The sequence below is a fragment of the Pelophylax lessonae genome (assembly GCF_965119305.1).
Source record: "Pelophylax lessonae genome assembly, chromosome: 13".
NCBI classification, from domain to species: domain Eukaryota; kingdom Metazoa; phylum Chordata; class Amphibia; order Anura; family Ranidae; genus Pelophylax; species Pelophylax lessonae.
In genome coordinates, this window is record NC_138780.1 from 176,684,957 (window position 1) to 176,704,194 (window position 19,238).

Genomic DNA, 19,238 nt, shown 5'->3' on the forward strand with positions numbered 1-19,238 from the left:
ACAGAATGGTGCAGAGGTTTTTGGCTCGATCACGGGATCCTCTGGTGGTCGCCACGGATGCGCTGGTTGTCCCGTGGGGTCAGTATCGTCTTTATGCCTTCCCTTCTCTCAAGCTTCTGCCAAGACTTCCATGCAGAAGGGATTTCAGTCATCTTAGTGGCCTCGGACTGGCCTCGCCGGGCTTGGTACGCTGATCTGGTGTGGCTGGTCGCCAATGTTCCTTGGAATCTTCCTCTCAGGGAGGATGTGCTATCCCAAAGACCAATCTTCCATCCTCCTTTACAGTCGCTGGCTTGACTGTGGAACGCCAGGTGCTGATAGATAGAGATTTGTCTGAGTCAGTGTTTCCAACGCTGTTTAAAAGCTAGGAAATCTACTTCTAGGAAGATCTTCCATCATACGTGGAAGACGTACATTGCGTGGTGTGAGTCTTTTGGGGTTCATCCGCACCCTTTTTTTGGTGGATCGGATCTTGACCTTCCTTCAACGGGAGGTTGAGCAGAAACTGGCCTTGAGTACTATCAAGAGTCAGGTTTCATCCTTAGCTGTCTTCTTTCAACGGCCCTTGGCCACATATTCCTTGGTGTGTACTTTTTTTCAGGGAGTTAGGCACTTGACCCCTCCAGTGCGATCTCTGTTGCCGCCTTGGGTCCTCAATTTGGTGCTCTCAGTCCTCCAGAAGCCTCCTTTTGAGAACCTTTAGGAGATTCCCCTCCTTACACTGTCCTTTGTGGGCTTTCACCCCTGCGAGCAGGGTGTCGGAATTGGTGGCATTACCCTGTGATTCTTCGCCTCTGTCCGTCCTTCCTTCCTTAGGTTGTCTCTGATTTTCATTTGAATGAAGACATTGTGTTGCCTTCCCTGTGTTCCAGACCAAAACATCTGAAGGAACATGCCTTGGATGTGGTCCAGGCAATTAGGGTGTACCTGGCAGCTACGGAGTCTTTAAGGAAATCAGACTCACTATTTGTGCTTACGGATGGGCCTCAGAAAGGGTTGTCTGCTTCCTCTGCAACCATTTCCAGATGGATCAGACAGACGGTTATTCAGGCCTATTTCATCAGGGGTCCGGTTCCTCCTTTCCCTGTCAAGGCACACTCTACTAGGGCACTTAGTGCCTCCTGGGCCTTCCGTCATCAGGCGTCTGGTTTGCAAGGCGGCCACCTGGTCGTCGGTGCACACTTTCACAAAGGTCTATAAAGTGGATGTGTTGGCATCTGCGGATGCTTCCTTTGGCTGCAAGGTTTTGCAGGCTACTGTTTAGAGCAGTGGTCCTCAACCCTGGCCTACAGGGCCCACTAACAGGCCAGATTTTCAAGATAACTGAAATACATCCCAGGTGATATCATTTGCTGCTCAGTGATTGCAGTATTCTAGTCTGCATCTCCCCAAGGTAATACCTAAAATCTGGCCTGTTAGTGGGCCCTGTAGGCCAGGGTTGAGGACCACTGGTTTAGAGGACCTGGTCCTCTTTAAGAGTGTATTGTATTTTCCAGGTGAGCGCCAGTTGTTTTGGTTTACCTTGTTCGCTATAGTTAGCCTTGGGAATTTCTTTTTTCACTGTTCCCACCCCTCATGTTTAACAGTGCTTTGAGACGTCCCAATGGTTAAGAAGTTAAGAAGCTGTGTACGTCAATGAACGAAAGATAAAATGGGATTTTTGACTTACCGTAAAATCCATTTCTCTGATGTTCATTGACGGACACAGCACCCACCCCTCTGTGGAGTTGTAATTCTTCTGACACTGCTTGTAAAAAAACTGAATACCTATAACAGAGAGAGGGATTATACCCCCTGGGACTGCCCATAGGCATAGCCAGACTTTTTTTCTGCCTTGCGTCCTACTCCTGTAGGGGGCAGTATAACCCAATGGTTAAGAAGATCAGGATCTGTGTCCATCAATGAACATCAGAAAAATGGATTTTACAGTAAGTCAAAAAAAACATTTTTCTATCCTGCAATGCTTTATAAGCATCTAGTAAGCTTTGATGGATAGAGAGGAGTTTAATCACCAAAATTAGAAGCTCACAAGTTAAATAGCACACACATAACATGGGGCAGCACTGTGGCTTAGGGTCATCGGTTTGTATCCCAATCATGACATACCTGCATGGAGTCTGCCTGTTCTCCCTGTGCCTGTGTGAGTTAAGACAAGCTGGTAGGTTAATTGGCTCCTGTCTAAATTTGCCCTATTGTGTGTATGTATGAATGTAAGGGGCCGTGGTTTCTAAGCCCCTTGAGGGCATTTGAATGTATAATATGTAAACCGCTGCGTATATAATTACATGTACTAAAATAAATACAACGTGACTAGGTCTCAGTCTGAATTTTGCATTGGGTCTCTTGTGGCTTTAAGTTTCCATGTGGCAAGTTTTGTAATCTGCCCCTGGGGTCTGTGATTGGTATTGCTTGCAAAAGTATATATCGTTCCTGGCCATTTATTAAGCTTTTTCTTTCAGAAGGGGCTATACTTACTGTGCCAGAGACCTCCGACAACAGCAAGAAGCAGATGGTTAGGACCAGGAGTAAGAGAAGATTTGTCTTCAAAGTGCCCGAAGAGGAGAGGTTGCTGCAACGCAGGTAAAAATATTTTGAGATTTTTTTTGGGACATTTTAGTCTGTGGATAATATACACAATTTTAAAGTTGGGCTTGGAAAAAAAAATGAATAAAACGTAACAGCCCCATAATATGGATGATAGAAAAAAAACAGCTAACTTTATTTAAAAAAAAAATGAATAAAACATAACAGCCCCTTAATATGGATGATAGAAAAAAAACAGCTAACTTTATTTAACCTTTGATCCGGAGCTGTCCCATGCAGTACCTCTTCTCCACCAGTAGATGCTCCAGTCTGCCTAGTTAATGACATCTAGCTTTGTTCAGCCTATGTGCTCTGAACATAGGCTGTCATGGACCCATCATCTCACAGCCTGGGCTCAAAGTACTACTGCACTGGGCAGAACCCACATGTCATTATGTGTACCATTCAGTGCACCAAAGGTTTTATTTGAGACTTGTAATGTATAATATAATGTGAGATACTGTGTGTGTGTGTGTCTATATATATATATATATATATAATTTTTTTTTTTCTTTTATTAGAGGCAGGGGGGTGGTTTTTTTTTTGTTTTGTTTGTTCCCCTCTATATGTTTTCTTAAACCTGAACCCCATTTTACACTCTTAAAGCGGTTCTAAAGCCTTAGAGTTTTTTAGTTTAATGCATTCTATTCATTAAGTTTAAAAAACCTTCTGTGCTGCATGTGTTCTCCCATCCCTTCCTAATACTTACCTGAGCCTGATCTGGATCCAGCGATGTGCACAAGAGCAGCGTCCCTCTGGTCTCTCCCTCTTCACTGGACAAATCGATAACAGCCGAAGCCATTGGCTTCTGCTGTTGTCATTCAATCAAATTAGGTGGTGGGGTCGAGCTGCACTATCTGTGTCAGATGCATGGTGTGTTGCAGGGGATCTCCAGAATTATCCCATGTGGACGGAGCAGTGGATGTAGCTATGCATTTCGAAGGATCTCCTTCTTTGTCAAGCTTGAGACAGATGCTTGGGGGAAAAAAAAAAAAAAAAAAGGTCCTTTGAAATGCGTAGCCACGCCCACTGCTTCGTCTGCATGCGACATCCAGGAGATCCCCTGCAACAATCTGTGCCTGTGTGCAGAGCTCTGGTCTGTCCTCCAGATGCAGCTATTTCTCCATCTGACAGCACTGCTATCCAGGACTCCATGTGTGAACACAGAGAGGCGTCCATGCTGCTGGGAGTGTTGAGTACATGCTTTTTTTTTTTTTTGTGTGAGTGGCCAATTTGCATTTTTGATTATTACCATTAAAGCTTGTAACTCTACTACACTTAGTCCCGGTTGACACTGGGGCAACTTGTCAGGCGACTTAGCCGCCTGACAAGTCGCGCCCCATTCAGTGCAATGCAACTGAAGTTGCTCCGACTTAGAAAAAGGTTCCTGCACTACTTTGGGGGTGACTTGCATTGACTTCTATTAGAGAAGTCATTTGCAAGCCCTGCTGAAGTCTCACTGCACGGGTCAGCTTCAGAATCGGGCGAGCTTGAAGCCGCCCCAGTGTGAACCAAGCCTTAGTGTGCGCTCTTCATGTTTACAAGTCATTTGTAGATTACCCTAATCTTGTGAGGAGCAGCACCAAAGGAAGCAAAGGCTGTTTTAGGATTCCAGTGCCTGGATTAAGGATTTGTGGTGTAATCAATTTATGGACATGAACTGTTTTTTGTGATGGACTTGATTTTTGTTTACATTCCACAAGTTCTTTCATTTACATTTTTAGGGTCACAAGTGTTTTGAGTGCGGCAAAAAAGTTTTTGGTCTCATTTTCTTAGTACACAGCAAAGAGAACTTTAAAATCGCTAAAGTCAGATTTTTGGGGCACAATAAAGGAAAATAACGCCGTAACTACTTGTTGCATGGAGCTTAAAGTGTTACTAAACCCACAACAGTAAAATCAGTGTGTATATGCAGTAAATCATGCTTGTTATACTCATTGTGGAACCTAAGGAGTTTATCCTCTGCATTGTGTAAAAAGGCTGTTTGATCTTGTCTTCTCTGATCCTCCCCTTCTTCCACTGTTCCCAATTCATCTCCTGATAAGACAGAGCCTTTGGAGTCACTCTACACATGCTCAGTTTGGTGTGTATTGCTAGAGAGTTGTTTTTTTTTTTGGGAGGGTGCATGTGATCCGCACAGGGCCAATCAGCACTGTCCAGGGTCAGGAGTCCTGCAGCCTTATAGGACAGTCAGAGGAGAATGAGAACTCCTCCAACAAGCCTTAACTGGCACTGATAGGAGTCACAAGACTGCTATATACTGCTGATGAGAAAAGGTATTTGGCAGTTTATATTTACTGAAATAATTGCATTTCCATGTTCTGTGTACTGTGGGAGACCAGATGTAGTGACTGCAGGCTCCTGGGGAGAGCAGATATAGTGACTGCAGGCTCCTGGGGATACCAGATATAGTGACTGCAGGCTCCTGGGGAGACCAGATATAGTGACTGCAGGCTCCTGGGGAGAGCAGATATAGTGACTGCAGGCTCCTGGGGAGAGCAGATGTAGTGACTGCAGGCTCCTGGGGAGAGCAGATATAGTGACTGCAGGCTCCTGGGGAGAGCAGATGTAGTGACTGCAGGCTCCTGGGGAGAGCAGATGTAGTGACTGCAGGCTCCTGGGGAGAGCAGATGTAGTGACTGCAGGCTCCTGGGGAGAGCAGATGTAGTGACTGCAGGCTCCTGGGGAGAGCAGATATAGTGACTGCAGGCTCCTAGGGAGACCAGATATAGTGACTGCAGGCTCCTAGGGAGACCAGATATAGTGACTGCAGGCTCCTGGGGAGAGCAGATATAGTGACTGCAGACTCCTGGGGAGAGCAGATATAGTGACTGCAGGCTCCTGGGGAGAGCAGATGTAGTGACTGCAGACTCCTGGGGAGAGCAGATGTAGTGACTGCAGGCTCCTGGGGAAAGCAGATGTAGTGACTGCAGGCTCCTGGGGAGAGCAGATGTAGTGACTGCAGGCTCCTGGGGAGAGCAGATGTAGTGACTGCAGGCTCCTGGGGAGAGCAGATGTAGTGACTGCAGGCTCCTGGGGAGAGCAGATGTAGTGACTGCAGGCTCCTGGGGAGAGCAGATATAGTGACTGCAGGCTCCTGAGTTTAGTAACACTTAATCATCAAGAGCCATGTTGTACTGAGCTACTTTAGCTATGTGTTTATGGTAACACTGTCTTGTTTTGGGACTGTCACCAAATGTCTTTTTCTATTACAGGGAGATGCTCAGAGATCCTGAATTAAGGTCAAAGATGATCTCAAACCCAACCAATTTCAACCACGTAGCTCACATGGGACCAGGAGACGGGATGCAAGTTCTCATGGACCTGCCTCTGGTAAAGTGAAGTTTTGTTCTGTCTGTACGTCAGATGCTGCATTCCATTCTAGTGTCTTGATGATGGCTCGTTTTCTTGTTTCCTGCAAATGTAACAGAGAGAATTTCCTCCCCTGTCATCCTCTCGTCACTCTCTTCTGATCTCACCTCCTGCAAACTTTGAGCACGTCTATCACATGAGCTCTGTCTCTGCCACCGTCTTCCTCCAGAACGAGCGCAACTCCCCGACTTCTTCCTCTTCCTGTCCCTCATCCACCTCCTTACCGAGGGTAGGAGTGACCACTCCGAGTGGGACCGCAGCGGTGTACCATTTTCTGCCCTTTTTGTAACCGCTCTAACCTCTGCTAATCCCCAAGCTTGATTGCAATGCTTTTGTTTTACAAACTACTGAAAGCTGCATAACACTTTCACAACACGCTTGTGTATCTGAAGAGATCATCTGTTGCCTTTCTTCCAACTATTAACAAAGCAAGGCGCAGCTTTACCTGATTTTCCAGCTTTAATTAATTTTATTTCCTTTTGTTGGCTTTTTTTTTTTGACTGTTCATTATGTCTTTGTTTTAAGCTTCAGTGATCTTTATTATGGTGATATTGGATACTGTACCTGTTTTAGAGCAAAGGGTCTCCAAAGTTTTGAGTACTATTGGCGTACCAGATGTTTTCTTAAGAACTTCCCAGCCCAGAAAAAAATCAGTTTTATAAATGAATGAACACTTTTCACTAGCAGTTTTTTTGTAATCAGCGAGATATGATTTCAGAACAAAAGAGAAGTAACTTAAAAAAAAAAACTTCAAAAAAACCCTGCAAATAAATTCCAAAAAACTTGAGCTGTTAATAAAGGTCGAACAAAAATTCCTTTAGTCTCACCAGAGTCTCCATCAGAGTCTCCATCACCAGTCTCTCCATCAGAGTCTCCATCACCAGTCTCTCCATCAGAATGTCCCCTTTACATTAGAGTCCTTTATAGTGATAAAGGGCTTGGTAGCATCATGCTTCTTTAGAACATTAAAGGATAAGTTGACTTTTGACTTTTTAGGAAAAAAAAAAAAATCAATAAATGCACGTATTTTTTCAAGGAAAAATATTTTTCATTTATTTTTTTTTTCCTGCTGGAGCCTGGGTAGCATTGCACCCATAATCAGTGGATCAGGGGTACAATGTCAGGCTTCTGCAGACAAGCCCTGCCGCTTTCCGCCCGTACCTCCATATGGGGGCTGACTGTTGAAACCTGCAGGGCTGGTGAATGACCTATGAGAGCGCCCTCACATTTCATTCGGAACTACAAGCCGTCAGCTGCAGTGACTGATGGTAGTTGTAGTCTATTAATGCACTGGAAAATACTAATGAATTACCTGTTGTGTGGGAGGAGTCCAGCACAGCCATGCTGTTTTTAGAATTCTGACAGTTGGTGCAGGGTCAAGATCCTCCGTCCGCTATCACACTGAAGCTATTCTGTTTCTGGAACAGTTCGACTGTTGAAAGGAATGAGAATCTGGAGCAATGCTGGTCTTGAGTAGTAAGCCAAAGTGTTCGGAAAATAATTTTCTATGATGCACTAGCACAGGGGTCTCCAAACTGTGGGCCAGATGTGGCCCTTTGCTTTCTTTTATCTGGCCCTTGGGACACTATTCCTTCAACTGATACCAAAGATGGGGCACCACTTAACAATGGGTAAAGTTTCCTCCGGGTGATACCAGAGATGGAGCACGATTCCTCCCACTGACACCAATGATGAGGCACTATTCCTCCCACTGCTGACATCAATGATGAGGCACTATTCCTCCCACTGACACCAATGATGAGGCACTATTCCTCCCACTGACACCAATGATGAGGCACTATTCCTCCCACTGACACCAATGATGAGGCACTATTCCTTCCACTGACACCAATGATGAGGCACTATTCCTTCCACTGACACCAATGATGAGGCACTATTCCTCCCACTGACACCAATGATGAGGCACTATTCCTCCCACTGACACCAATGATGAGGCACTATTCCTCCCACTGACAGCAGTAATGGCGCATTATTCCTCCCACTGACACCAATGATGGGGCACTATTCCTCCCACTGACACCAATGATGGAGCACCATTCCTCCCACTGACACCAATAATGGGGCACTATTCATCCCACTGACACCAATGATGGGGCACTATTCCTCTCACTGATACCAACGATGGGGCACTATTCCTCCCACTGACACCAATGATGGGGCACTATTCCTCCCACTGACACCAATGATGAGGCACTATTCCTCCCACTGACAGCAGTGATGGTGCATTATTCCTCCCACTGACAGCAGTGATGGTGCATTATTCCTCCCACTGACACAACACCAATGATGGGGCACTATTCCTCCCACTGACACCAATGATGGGGCACTATTCCTCCCACTGACACCAATGATGGGGCACTATTCCTCCCACTGACACCAATGATGGGGCACTATTCCTCCCACTGACACCAATGATGGGGCACTATTCCTCCCACTGACACCAATGATGGGGCACTATTCCTCCCACTGACACCAATGATGGGGCACTATTCCTCCCACTGACACCAATGATGGGGCACTATTCCTCCCACTGACACCAATGATGGCGCACTCTTCTTCCCCCTGACACTAATGATGTAAATTTTTTTGCTCCCACAGATGCCAGGGCATTTTCTACTACCACTGGCCACAGTCAAGGCAACCCCCCCACCCCACAACTAGCACACTGATAGTCCTTACATGAGCATAATTGATTTCTCGACCAGTTTGAATGTTTAGCATTAATCTTTAGAACTGAATTGTCAGACGTGTAAAGATTTGGGACCTTTTTGGGACGTGCATATCACGCATGTCAGGTTCTAGAGTGGTAGAAGTCGCATACTAATTTTATTACTTTTATTATTATTTCTTTTTTAAATGCATTAAATCATTAGCCTTACATTATACATTGTTCTGATGTTCCCGACTACATAGCCATTTACTCTGCCAGTGCTATAAGATGTCTATATCTGTTCCATACACAGAGTGTAGCCCCGTCATCCCAGGAGGAAAATACGCGGGAAAGGACACGCCCACCTTCCACCAACTTGGCCCGACAGCAGCAGCAGCTGAGGAGCAGATCCTATATCTCATGGCCGTCTTCAGGTAATCTATGGCATTCACATATACTGTATTAACTGATCTCCCTTACATTAGTTTAGGACTGGGCAAGCTGCATTGCTCCAGATCCCAAGGAAATAGAAATCTCGGCAGCATACAGCTTGCAGCACTAGCAGTCTGTAAGAATGAAAGCAGAATGATAAAGGATGTAGTAGAATTTGTTGGGTTCATTTAAGGCTTTTATGAAATGAGTTTGTGAGGGATTACAATATCCTGTAAATAATAAAGTAGTCTATTTGTAAAGGGCTTTAGAGGGTAAGTTTGCAACTATTTTGCAGCAAATTATTTATAAAAGTGTATTTAAAGGGAGCGTGAATTTTTGAACCTGTGCCCAAAAAGACAAGCAAAGGGAAAAGAATGAATCACCCTTTGTCTGTGGGCCTCCCTGGTATTTTCACCATAGATTTCCATAAGTTTTTCCTAATTTTGCCTCTGAATGCAGCCATCTTTGTAAGAGCAAAGCTTTGCTTCCTTGTCAGAGCTGCTCCTCTGATGACTGTTGGGAAATATTCAGAAGGCAGAGGTGGAGGAAGCAGATCCTTAAAATGAATAAAGCAGAAGCAGGGAGATCCTTGCACTACAGGTCCTCAGGTAAAGCTCCCTCTCCGGCATGATGAGCAGTGAGAATCACAGTAATGATATAGCCCAATCTCCCTCCAGTTCTGCTGAGGCAGCAGTGACTTAGATGATTGGCCACTACGGATGTTCAGCCTTTAGGCTAAAGAACAGGAGTGCCTGTGCACTAACCACCACCCTGCTGATCGCAGGTACAATGCTTTACAGGCTCCCAATAAAAAATAGTAAAATGCTAATTTTTTACCTGCAAAAACGTGTATTTTTCTTTTATTAAAAGCTGAACATATCCTTTAATTTTCCATGTTTTTTTTTTTTTTTTTTTTTTACACTTTTTTTTATTAACGAATGTGCGTTACTGTAACAAATTCGACAAAATGCTCAACATGAGCACCAGAGCAATAAAATACAGTTAAACTGACCTGTATCAAGTTATTTGAAAATGTATATACAGCTTGCTTGGATCACAGTTTTCTTTTTTTTTTTTTTAATTTATAAAACATTAAAGACGTTGTGAAGTCAGGTTTTTTTTTTTTTTTTTATCTTATTGCATGAAGATAAAAAGCCTTCTGTGTGCAGCACCCCCCAATACTTTTTTATTTAGCCCCCTCTCTATCCAGCGATGTCCACGAGTGCCTCAGCCGTCCGGGATTCTCACTCCTCATTGGCTGAGATAAAGCAGCCACTCCATTGGCTCCCGCTGCTGTCAATCAAACTCAGCTAATCAGGGAGGGGGTGGGGTCAAACGGCAGCTCCGTGTCTTAATGGATTTACAGAGCTTGGCACGGGTGCTCCCATGGCAAGCTTCTTGCTGTGGAGGCACTTGGCAGCGGGGAGGGGGCCATAAGAGCTGAAGAATAGGATCCGGTCTGCTCTGTGCAAAACTACTACACAGAGGAGGGAAGTATAATATGTTTGCTATTGTAATAGAAAAAAAGAGACTTTACAATCACTTTACATTTTAATATTTAGTTAATTCGCACGCCAGAAGGGTAGAAATTTTGTAATATCATCCCCTAGTTATTGTGAGGTAGATCTCTTACAGTTAAATGAGGGCATTGTCTCACTGGTATATGCTTTGCCTTCAAGTGTTCGTAAACTCTTCTGTCCTACTTTGAGCCGTGTAAAGCATTCTAAAATTACTTACAAGTAGATGTCTTTAATAGTTTTACAGCCTGTACTGGTTAGGAGGTTGCGCCTATGTTTGTTGCAGTGATATTACTCACACATTTTGCCAATGATTGACGGTAAGCTCAGTGTGCCATCTGTATGCATACTGGTGCCATGCCTCAGTCAGCATCACTCCATGGCATTGCATTGTCAATCCACAAAAGTGCTGACCATTCATAATTTCCTGAAACCCCAATGAATTTAATTGTTATAAGCAACCATTTTTACTAAATGAAACTGAATTTTTCAGTATTTACTATTAGCTGTGATTGGCCACAGCTAATCACACAGTATAGATTGGCTGTGATTGGCCCTGTCTGTACCATGTGATCACTGTGACCAATCACAGCTAGCAACACAATTGTACACAATAGATATCAGGAAAGGAAGCCATTCATTGCGTAAATTTTCATGTGATCTGCAGCGGGCCGGTACAGTGATCTGTCGTGGGCGGTGACAGCAGCTTGCTATGGGGCACCTGAGCTGAGTCACAGCTCCCTGTGTCCATTCAGACACAGAGCCCCAACCGGCCCTTCTCCCTTTTCCCCTGATTGGCTAGCTGAGACAGCTGATTTGACAGCAGCAATGCCACTGCTGTGTCTCAGCCAATGAGGAGGGAGAATCTCGGATGGCTGAGACACTCGTGGACATTGCTGGATGTGGAGGGACCTCAGGTAAGTATGAGGGGAGGCTGCTGCACACAGAAGGCTTTTTATCTTAATGCATAGAATGCATTAAGATAAAAAAACACCTTCCATCAACAACTCCTCTTAGGAGGCTGGACACTATGAAAGATCTGCTTCTCCAGTGTATTTTTATTTTTTTTTTAAACATGCACAAGACTTTTCTCTCCACGCAAACTTTTTTCAAAACCTGTGAAGTGGTCAACATTATCACATTTTCAGAGAAAAAAGTGAAGCTCAGTCTCGTTCCATCTTCTCTGTAAATAGGCTGCATGGTATTTCAGTTCAGCAGCTGCATGTCTATACCAGGAAAACCTGCAGTAACTAATGTACCGAAAAATCTTATTTTATCTTTAGGTGGCGGAGATTCATCGCGGAGTATATCAGACGCTGATCAAGATCTGGAACGAGAGGTAAAGAAAACCTACATATTTTATGTACTGTTCTAAGGATATAGTGCACTCCTTCATGACTAATATGTTTTACAAGCAGTACTGCCCCCTAGAGAGCTACTGAGATTTACACTTTCTGGATTGCCCTGGGTTACCCTTAGCAACTGATAGCAGACAAACGGCATTGAAAGTCCTTGGCTCAGTCAATAATCAATCCAGGGGCTTTGGTTTTTCTGTTTTTATTGAGAACTGGGATGGGAGAAGGGATGAGTGGGATACTCCAACTATGAACTATGCACAATCTTTAAGACAACTAGCTGTAGTGTGCGGCAAGGCCACTGCTTCACCTTGCCGCTGAAGTGAAGATAGTTTGAAAGGTTCCTGCTTTAGTTACTCTCTTCAGGGTTCTGAAACTGGCACTACCTTTACTCTCAATACTGGTGTGCTGACACCCGTCTGCTGACCCTAGCTTCTGGAGTGGTCCCCTTCCTGGCAGACCCCTGAGCAAGTTCCTCTGTACTCACGGACACTGTTTTTCCAGAGTCACCGTTGCCTCCAAACTCCACTTGTCAGCATCTACTGCACCTCTACATTCAGCAACACCTTCAGGTTCACCAGGCCAACTGCCTGTGACCACCTTTCCCAGTTGTAGAAGGAGAAACAGCCGTACTCTCCTTCTGGGACTTGGCTTCCCGCCCAAAGACACCCTGCTACATGTGCCCCTGGCTTTTATAACCTATCCCAGGATGCACCACTGCTTGTGCCAACCAACTGGTACAGCTACAAAAGCCTGTGTGTAACTGGCTGGGTTTCCTCCGCTGTCCAACAGGCTCCCACATTGGACACAGTGGGGACACTCCCTCAGACCAGATGAATAACACCACACATGAACACATGCAACGGCCTGACTAGAAATCCTGCTCCCCTGATGAGCAGAAAGAGCCACTAGGTTTTACCGGTCACTCTCCTGAAAAGCAGGCAGAGCAAATTCCACTCCATACTTAGCACTTACCTAGGAGGGTGCTACATACACCGTCCTCTTTTACCCAAAATACAGTACACTGATTTGGAGAGAAGATCAGAGCATAGCATAGTGTTTTTCCTCTGGTTTAAAGTGTATCTAAATCCCAATATTTCAGCATACCAGTCCTGAGATGTGGTGGCTGCATTAGCTTTCTTTTTTCAGTCTGTTGTCCTAGAACAGGAAGTGTGTAAAAACTACAGGTCACCTATCCTCCTCTTCATAGGATAGGTGTTCTTTAGTCCAAAGAAAGAACTGGGCAGGATCAGTAGGCTATTTTTCACTTATGGGGAAGATATATCATTTATTTAAAACCCACTTGAGCTTTCAATTTAAATACATTCCAGGTACATCAGTACATCAGAACAAGAGGGGTGCAATGTCTTACAGATTATTTTTAGAAATTAGTCCTAGCTTGAGCAGAAAAACCTGTCCCCTGCCAGCATGCTGCAGAGTTGGACCCCTTGCTCTCTGTGTGAAAACAGTGGTGCAACACACACCTAGCTGAGCCAGAGCCATAACTCCCCAATCAGCAGGGAGCATGATCTGATTGCTAGGCATTAGGTCTGACTCTGGGGTTGTGTCCGACTACTAAAGACAGACCACTGCTTCCATACAGACCGCAAGGTGCCTGTATGTTGGCAGAGGACAGGGTTTATGGCTGCTTTAGAAAGAAAACAGACTTTTGTACTCCTTTTTGTTTTGATGCACCTGGAATGCATTTAGCTTATTTAAACTGAACGTTTAGTCTGGTTTTAACACTCCAAATGGAAGCCACTTGGAGAAGTTTATTAAGGTTTATATAAGCTTTAATTACATTTTCTGTCTTTTACCCCACAGCCGGATTCAGATTCCACAAAGCATTCCACTCCATCCAATAGCTCAAACCCAAGCGGCCCTCCAAGCCCCAACTCCCCGCATAGGAACCAACTGACACTAGACGGCTTGGACCAGTCGGCCTGTGACGCATAGCACACGATCTCTCCCTCCGCAACGAGACGTGAGCTAGTACACCGTTTCCACACGATAGTGCCAAGACGTGTTGCACAAAGTCTAAAAAAAAAAAAAAACCCATTATTGTAGATATCTTTAACGTTAAAAAGAAAAAAAAAAAAAAAAAAAAAAAGGGTTTAATATATGTGATCAAGCTTTTATATGCAAAATTAGTTCACTGTTTCTAATTAGCCGTTTCGCTCTTTTGTGTCACACTACAAGAGACATCATAATAGGATGTTATGTTTTTTTTTGTTTTGTTTTTTTATTGTTTTTACAATTTCACCCTTTTGTGACCTTTTGCAGCTTGTGGCTACGCCACTGTTCCACCGCGCTAAGCCGGAACAACTGTGTCCTAGCCAGAGGCGGCAAAAGGCTTCCATTTTGTATGATGCTGCTAGTTTCTGCGACAAAAGAATAAAACAGGAAACACAGAAAGCTGCTACCAGAATTATTACGTGGTATCAGTGATGAAAAGTTTCATTAGGAAAAAAGGAAATGTTTTTAAATTCAATACTTAGATAGGATTTTTTTTTTTTTTTTTTTTTTAAATATAGGAATGTATAGCTGGACTAGCTCTGATATACAACAAAACAGTGTTATATAGATTGATTATAACACAACCTGGGCTCCTCGAGGCTGGTTATGCTTTTTCCTGGCCAGCTACATTCAGAACTGATAAGCTAGTCACTAGTGAATTTTTAATGTCTCGGAGGATACGTTGTGACGTTAAAAGCCCATGTCACACTAGCAATCCTGTTGCTAGAGGCAGCTCTGGAATTGGAGATTGTGCTGGACTCCAAGCATAAAGACGTTTTCCCTTTAAAGAAATTCTTAATTTGTTCCTCAGGGTGCAAAGTCCATGTAGTACTTTGTCCCATTTTTAGAGGTTATTTTGATAGATCCAGGGGATAGTCAACAGCACACCTACCACCACCACCATGCAACTATGCTGCTCTGTTGGAAACCAGTAACTGACACAGCTGTTGCCTGAGTACAGCGTCCTCACAACACACATACAGGGAGGAGGTGGTTTGTCAGCGCGACTAGCTGGAAAATATCCACAGTTGTGCCTACAGCAGAGGGGGTGGAAAGGAGTGAGCTTGATCTGAGTGCCACATTAGGAATACAGAGCCAACAGTCATGCAAAGGGAGGGACTGTGTCAGTGCTTTTCTCTTTTTTGCAGTGGAACATATGCAGAGAACTTTTTGGCAGCAATAGGAATGTCCACAAATTGGGCATCTGACAGGGGAGCAGCTGACAGGCAGTAATGAGAGAGAAATACCAAAGGGTTTACTATACAATCGTTCCAAATTTTCAAGTTCAGGTGTTTTAACATGAACCTGTATGCCAGAATTTCTTTTGTTTTTCTTTGCGCCTCTAAATGAGTAAAATATGGAATGTGATAGCTCTCTATTGCCCAGTGGGGTCCCCAGGAAATTTTTCTTGTATGGCGTAAAAGCATGAGAGTCCTATGGATTGATCCAGATATACATTTTCAAGAGTTGTCAGCCAACACGTTTTCGGATCTGTGCACACATTCCCCTTTATCAAGGCCTAGTATTATTGTGTGATCTGGGATATACATTTATATTTAGACCAGTCCCTATGACTTGAAGCACTTTCACTCCAAGAAGACTGATAGACTACTCGTTGGCTAAAGGTAGCTATGGGAGGGGGCTAGTAACCCGCTCCCTTGCTGATGGAAATGCTGCAGAATCTGGCGCGACAGAAGGGTAACAATGGCGTGACACCACCTTGGTTTGGCCAGTGAAGAAACAATGCCATAGGGGCAATTATCCTCTGGCAATCCGGACACTGGAAAGTTGCTAGTGTGACACGGGCTTTACCCAAGTCACTTGTGTGCCCCCTCTTCTCCCAAAACTGAGGACATTCTTGCAACTTGAATCCCTGATTATATTTTATTTGTTTAATGCTGGGGGGCAGGATGACCCCATCATTGGCTGATGACTAAATTCGTTTTTACAGAATTTGGATTTCTTTAAGGGGGTCAATCCTTACACCCCAGGGTCCTCTAAAGATAAAAACACCCTACCCACGCAAAACTAAAATATCAGTTTTCTATGGAGTTTGCCTTTAAAATTAGGAACTGCAAGCATGGTCTGGCATTATGGGAAGCTTGTATCCATGTATCAGTATTTTAAAAAAAATGAATTATGTTCACTTTAATGACACGATCATGAAGTTTAGCGCATTTTTGGCTTATAAGGTAAATCCACAATTTCTGGCAAATTTCTGTGTACTGGGCAGTGAGGTAATCTAATATGTAAGTAGTATTTTTTTTTTTTAGCCTACCTTGTTATTTTAGACCTATATAGGCCACTAAAGTGTCCAAGGTGTTCCTTGAAAATGGTTAAAGTTTGATGCATTAGTGAAATAGACGGGGTTAATTTACTACAACTGGAGAGTGCAAAAACTGGTGCAGCTCTGCATAGAAACCAGTCAGCTTCCATGTTTTTTTTTTTTTCTCTCAAAGCTTAATAGAACAAACTGAAGTTAGAAGCTAATTGGCTACCATGCACAGCTGCTCCATATTTTGCACTCTCCAGTTTTAGTAAATCAACCGCATAGTATTCTTTGTGTCTGCAGTTCCTTTTGGGAACAGTGGATACTTCACGGGCCTTAAGGGGAGCAAGGATCTAAAATGGGTTTATACTGTTTACAAAGTCTGTCATTTTGCTGCCCTACCTTTTCAGTATTTAAATGAACAGAAACGACTTGCCGTTAAAGTAGCTCATTGTTTTTATGTGGCGTATACAGATGTCATAAACTGAGGGAGAGGGGGGCTGACATTCTGTGCTAGATTTGCTTTGGGGATGGGTACCTGCAATTGGTAGGTATCCTACAACTGCTCAGTGCAAGGTCGAGTCATATTTCATGTTCAGCCAAAACCTCCACACAAAAAGCATGCTAGCGACCCAGTAAAGTGTTAAAAGATTTAAAGCTCTGCCAAAAAAATAGGAGAGGTACATATATTTAGACAAAGTAAACACTAAAATGCAAAGTAAAAAAAAAAACAAATTATAACAATAAAAAATGACTCACCAGTGTAATGAAATAAGCTGTAGATCAGATGTCTGTAACCTTTAGCAGCTTGTGAGGCACACATCCATGTAGGGGTGCAGGCCGCGGGTCCATGTAGAGGTGCAGGCCGCGGGTCCATGTAGGGGTGCAGGCCGCGGGTCCATGTAGGGGTGCAGGCCGCGGGTCCATGTAGGGGTGCAGGCCGCGGGTCCATGTAGGGGTGCAGGCCGCGGGTCCATGTAGGGGTGCAGGCCGCGGGTCCATGTAGGGGTGCAGGCCGCGGGTCCATGTAGGGGTGCAGGCCGCGGGTCCATGTAGGGGTGCAGGCCGCGGGTCCATGTAGGGGTGCAGGCCGCGGGTCCATGTAGGGGTGCAGGCCGCGGGTCCATGTAGGGGTGCAGGCCGCGGGTCCATGTAGGGGTGCAGGCCGCGGGTCCATGTAGGGGTGCAGGCCGCGGGTCCATGTAGAGGTGCAGGCCGCGGATCCAGGATCCATGTAGAGGTGCAGGCCGCGGATCCAGGATCCATGTAGAGGTGCAGGCCGCGGATCCAGGATCCATGTAGAGGCGCAGGACCGAGGAAACCTTTCTTAGCTCCTGCCCACCGGCAGACACCAGTATTTTAAGATATAATGCTGGAGACATTACATGAGTTTCCTGATTATGTGAGTGGCTGTCAGTCAGCAGCTCATCCTATGGGCTAGGTGAGACGAGTAGCTGTTGATGACTGGGCTATGCTGAGTGATCCAGAAATGCCAGCTGTACGCATACATGTAACAGCATGGCATTAAAGCCACATATATTGCGTACAGGCCATGTTTTAGGAGATAAAGCCCAATTGCACTTTCCAGTTTAAATCCGATAAATGCATTCCTGTTGCATCAGAACAAAAGATGTTCAATGTCTTACAATTGGTTTTCTTTTTAAAGCAACCACAGCCAGTCCCCTGCCATCATGCTTTAAAGAAGAAACCCTGCTCTGTTTGAAAGCAGAGGTTCAACATGCCTCTTGCTGAGTCAGACCCATAGCTTTTCAATCAGCAAAGCTCCTGTTTCACACTGCTTGAAGATTTCTAGCTAGTTAGAAATGCCCCTGGCTTGGCTTCAGTTTCTAGTGAGCAAAGGTGTATAGCAGTGATGGTGAACCTTGGTACCCCAGATGTTTTGGAACTACATTTCCCATGATGCTCATGAACTCTGAAGTGTAGTTTAGCATCATGGAAAATGTAGTTCCAAAACATCTGGGGAGCCAAGGTTCGCCATCACTGGTGTATAGGATGTATTGCAGCTGTGAGCCCTCACCCCACAGAAAACAAATTCATATATTCAGGTCCCAGTCTGACTTTCTGTATCTTGGTCAGTAGAGATGAGCTGCAACAGAGCTGGATGCTGCAGCAGCCAAGGGAAGGTGCAAGGCTGTGTAACAATAACCAGTAGGATCCTGGTATGTAATTCTGTCTTCCTAGAACTCCAGATAGCATGCAGAATAATATAATTACATCTGTTGTTTGAAGGCACTTTGGTATAAGCTAGAGACCCCGCTTCTTTAAATGTTGTCTGTGGTTCACAAGCTGTTGGTCAGGGATAGCTGATCTAGGTTTACCGCAAGGTATACTAAACATTAGTCTGGTGTAATACCTGCCCCACGCTCCTTACATAGTGCATTACAAGCACTGCTAGTCCCTGAAATCCTCCCTGTTCGTCTTGATTTTTATTAATTATACATTTTATGAGCACAGTGGGGACCATCCTTTGCCTGTACCACCTTTTTTTTTTTTAAACACCACACTCAGTTTTGTTTTACAGGTATCTATGCTGCATTCACTGTCAACTTTTTATGTCAAATACTCATGATATGGAAGTTAATAACACACAAATGGATAGAAACCAATCAGAATTCAGCAAATTGACACAGCCAGGGCATAGAAACCAATCAGAATTCTGCAAATTGACACAGCCAGGGCAGTGAAGGTTGGCCTTCGATTGGTTGCTGCATTTCAAGATATTAAAAAAAAAGGCTGGATTTTTCTTTTTTTTTCCATTGGTGGCCACTATGTCTTTGTTTTTAGCACTACATGCCTTTTTTAAAAGACGTCACCCACTTTTTGTATTTGACCAATTGTAAAGATCCCACGTAGGGCGAAATATGAGAGCATAGCGATTGTCTAGTTCTTTTTATACAGAATTTCCTTTTTAAATGGAAATCAATTGGTCTTTAACTCCTTAAAAACACTAGAGGTGCCCTACTTCGTACATATGTGGTCACGTGGCTGTTACAGATTTCACC

At 44.3% G+C, this 19,238-nt stretch overlaps 1 protein-coding gene across 4 annotated transcripts in view; it reads left to right on the top strand.

Annotated features, from left to right (window-relative positions):
• CDC42BPB (CDC42 binding protein kinase beta) overlaps positions 1-14,635 on the top strand; it is a 264,686-nt gene extending 250,051 nt beyond the window's left edge. For all 4 annotated transcript variants that reach the window (XM_082242642.1, XM_082242643.1, XM_082242644.1 and 1 more), the window contains 5 exons: positions 2,460-2,580; positions 5,799-5,916; positions 8,940-9,060; positions 11,859-11,914; positions 13,755-14,635. In XM_082242642.1, the coding sequence (XP_082098768.1) occupies positions 2,460-2,580; positions 5,799-5,916; positions 8,940-9,060; positions 11,859-11,914; positions 13,755-13,886 (548 nt within the window). In that variant the 3' untranslated portion in view covers positions 13,887-14,635. The remainder of the gene's footprint in view (positions 1-2,459; positions 2,581-5,798; positions 5,917-8,939; positions 9,061-11,858; positions 11,915-13,754) is intronic.
• Positions 14,636-19,238: the final 4,603 nt, after the last annotated feature.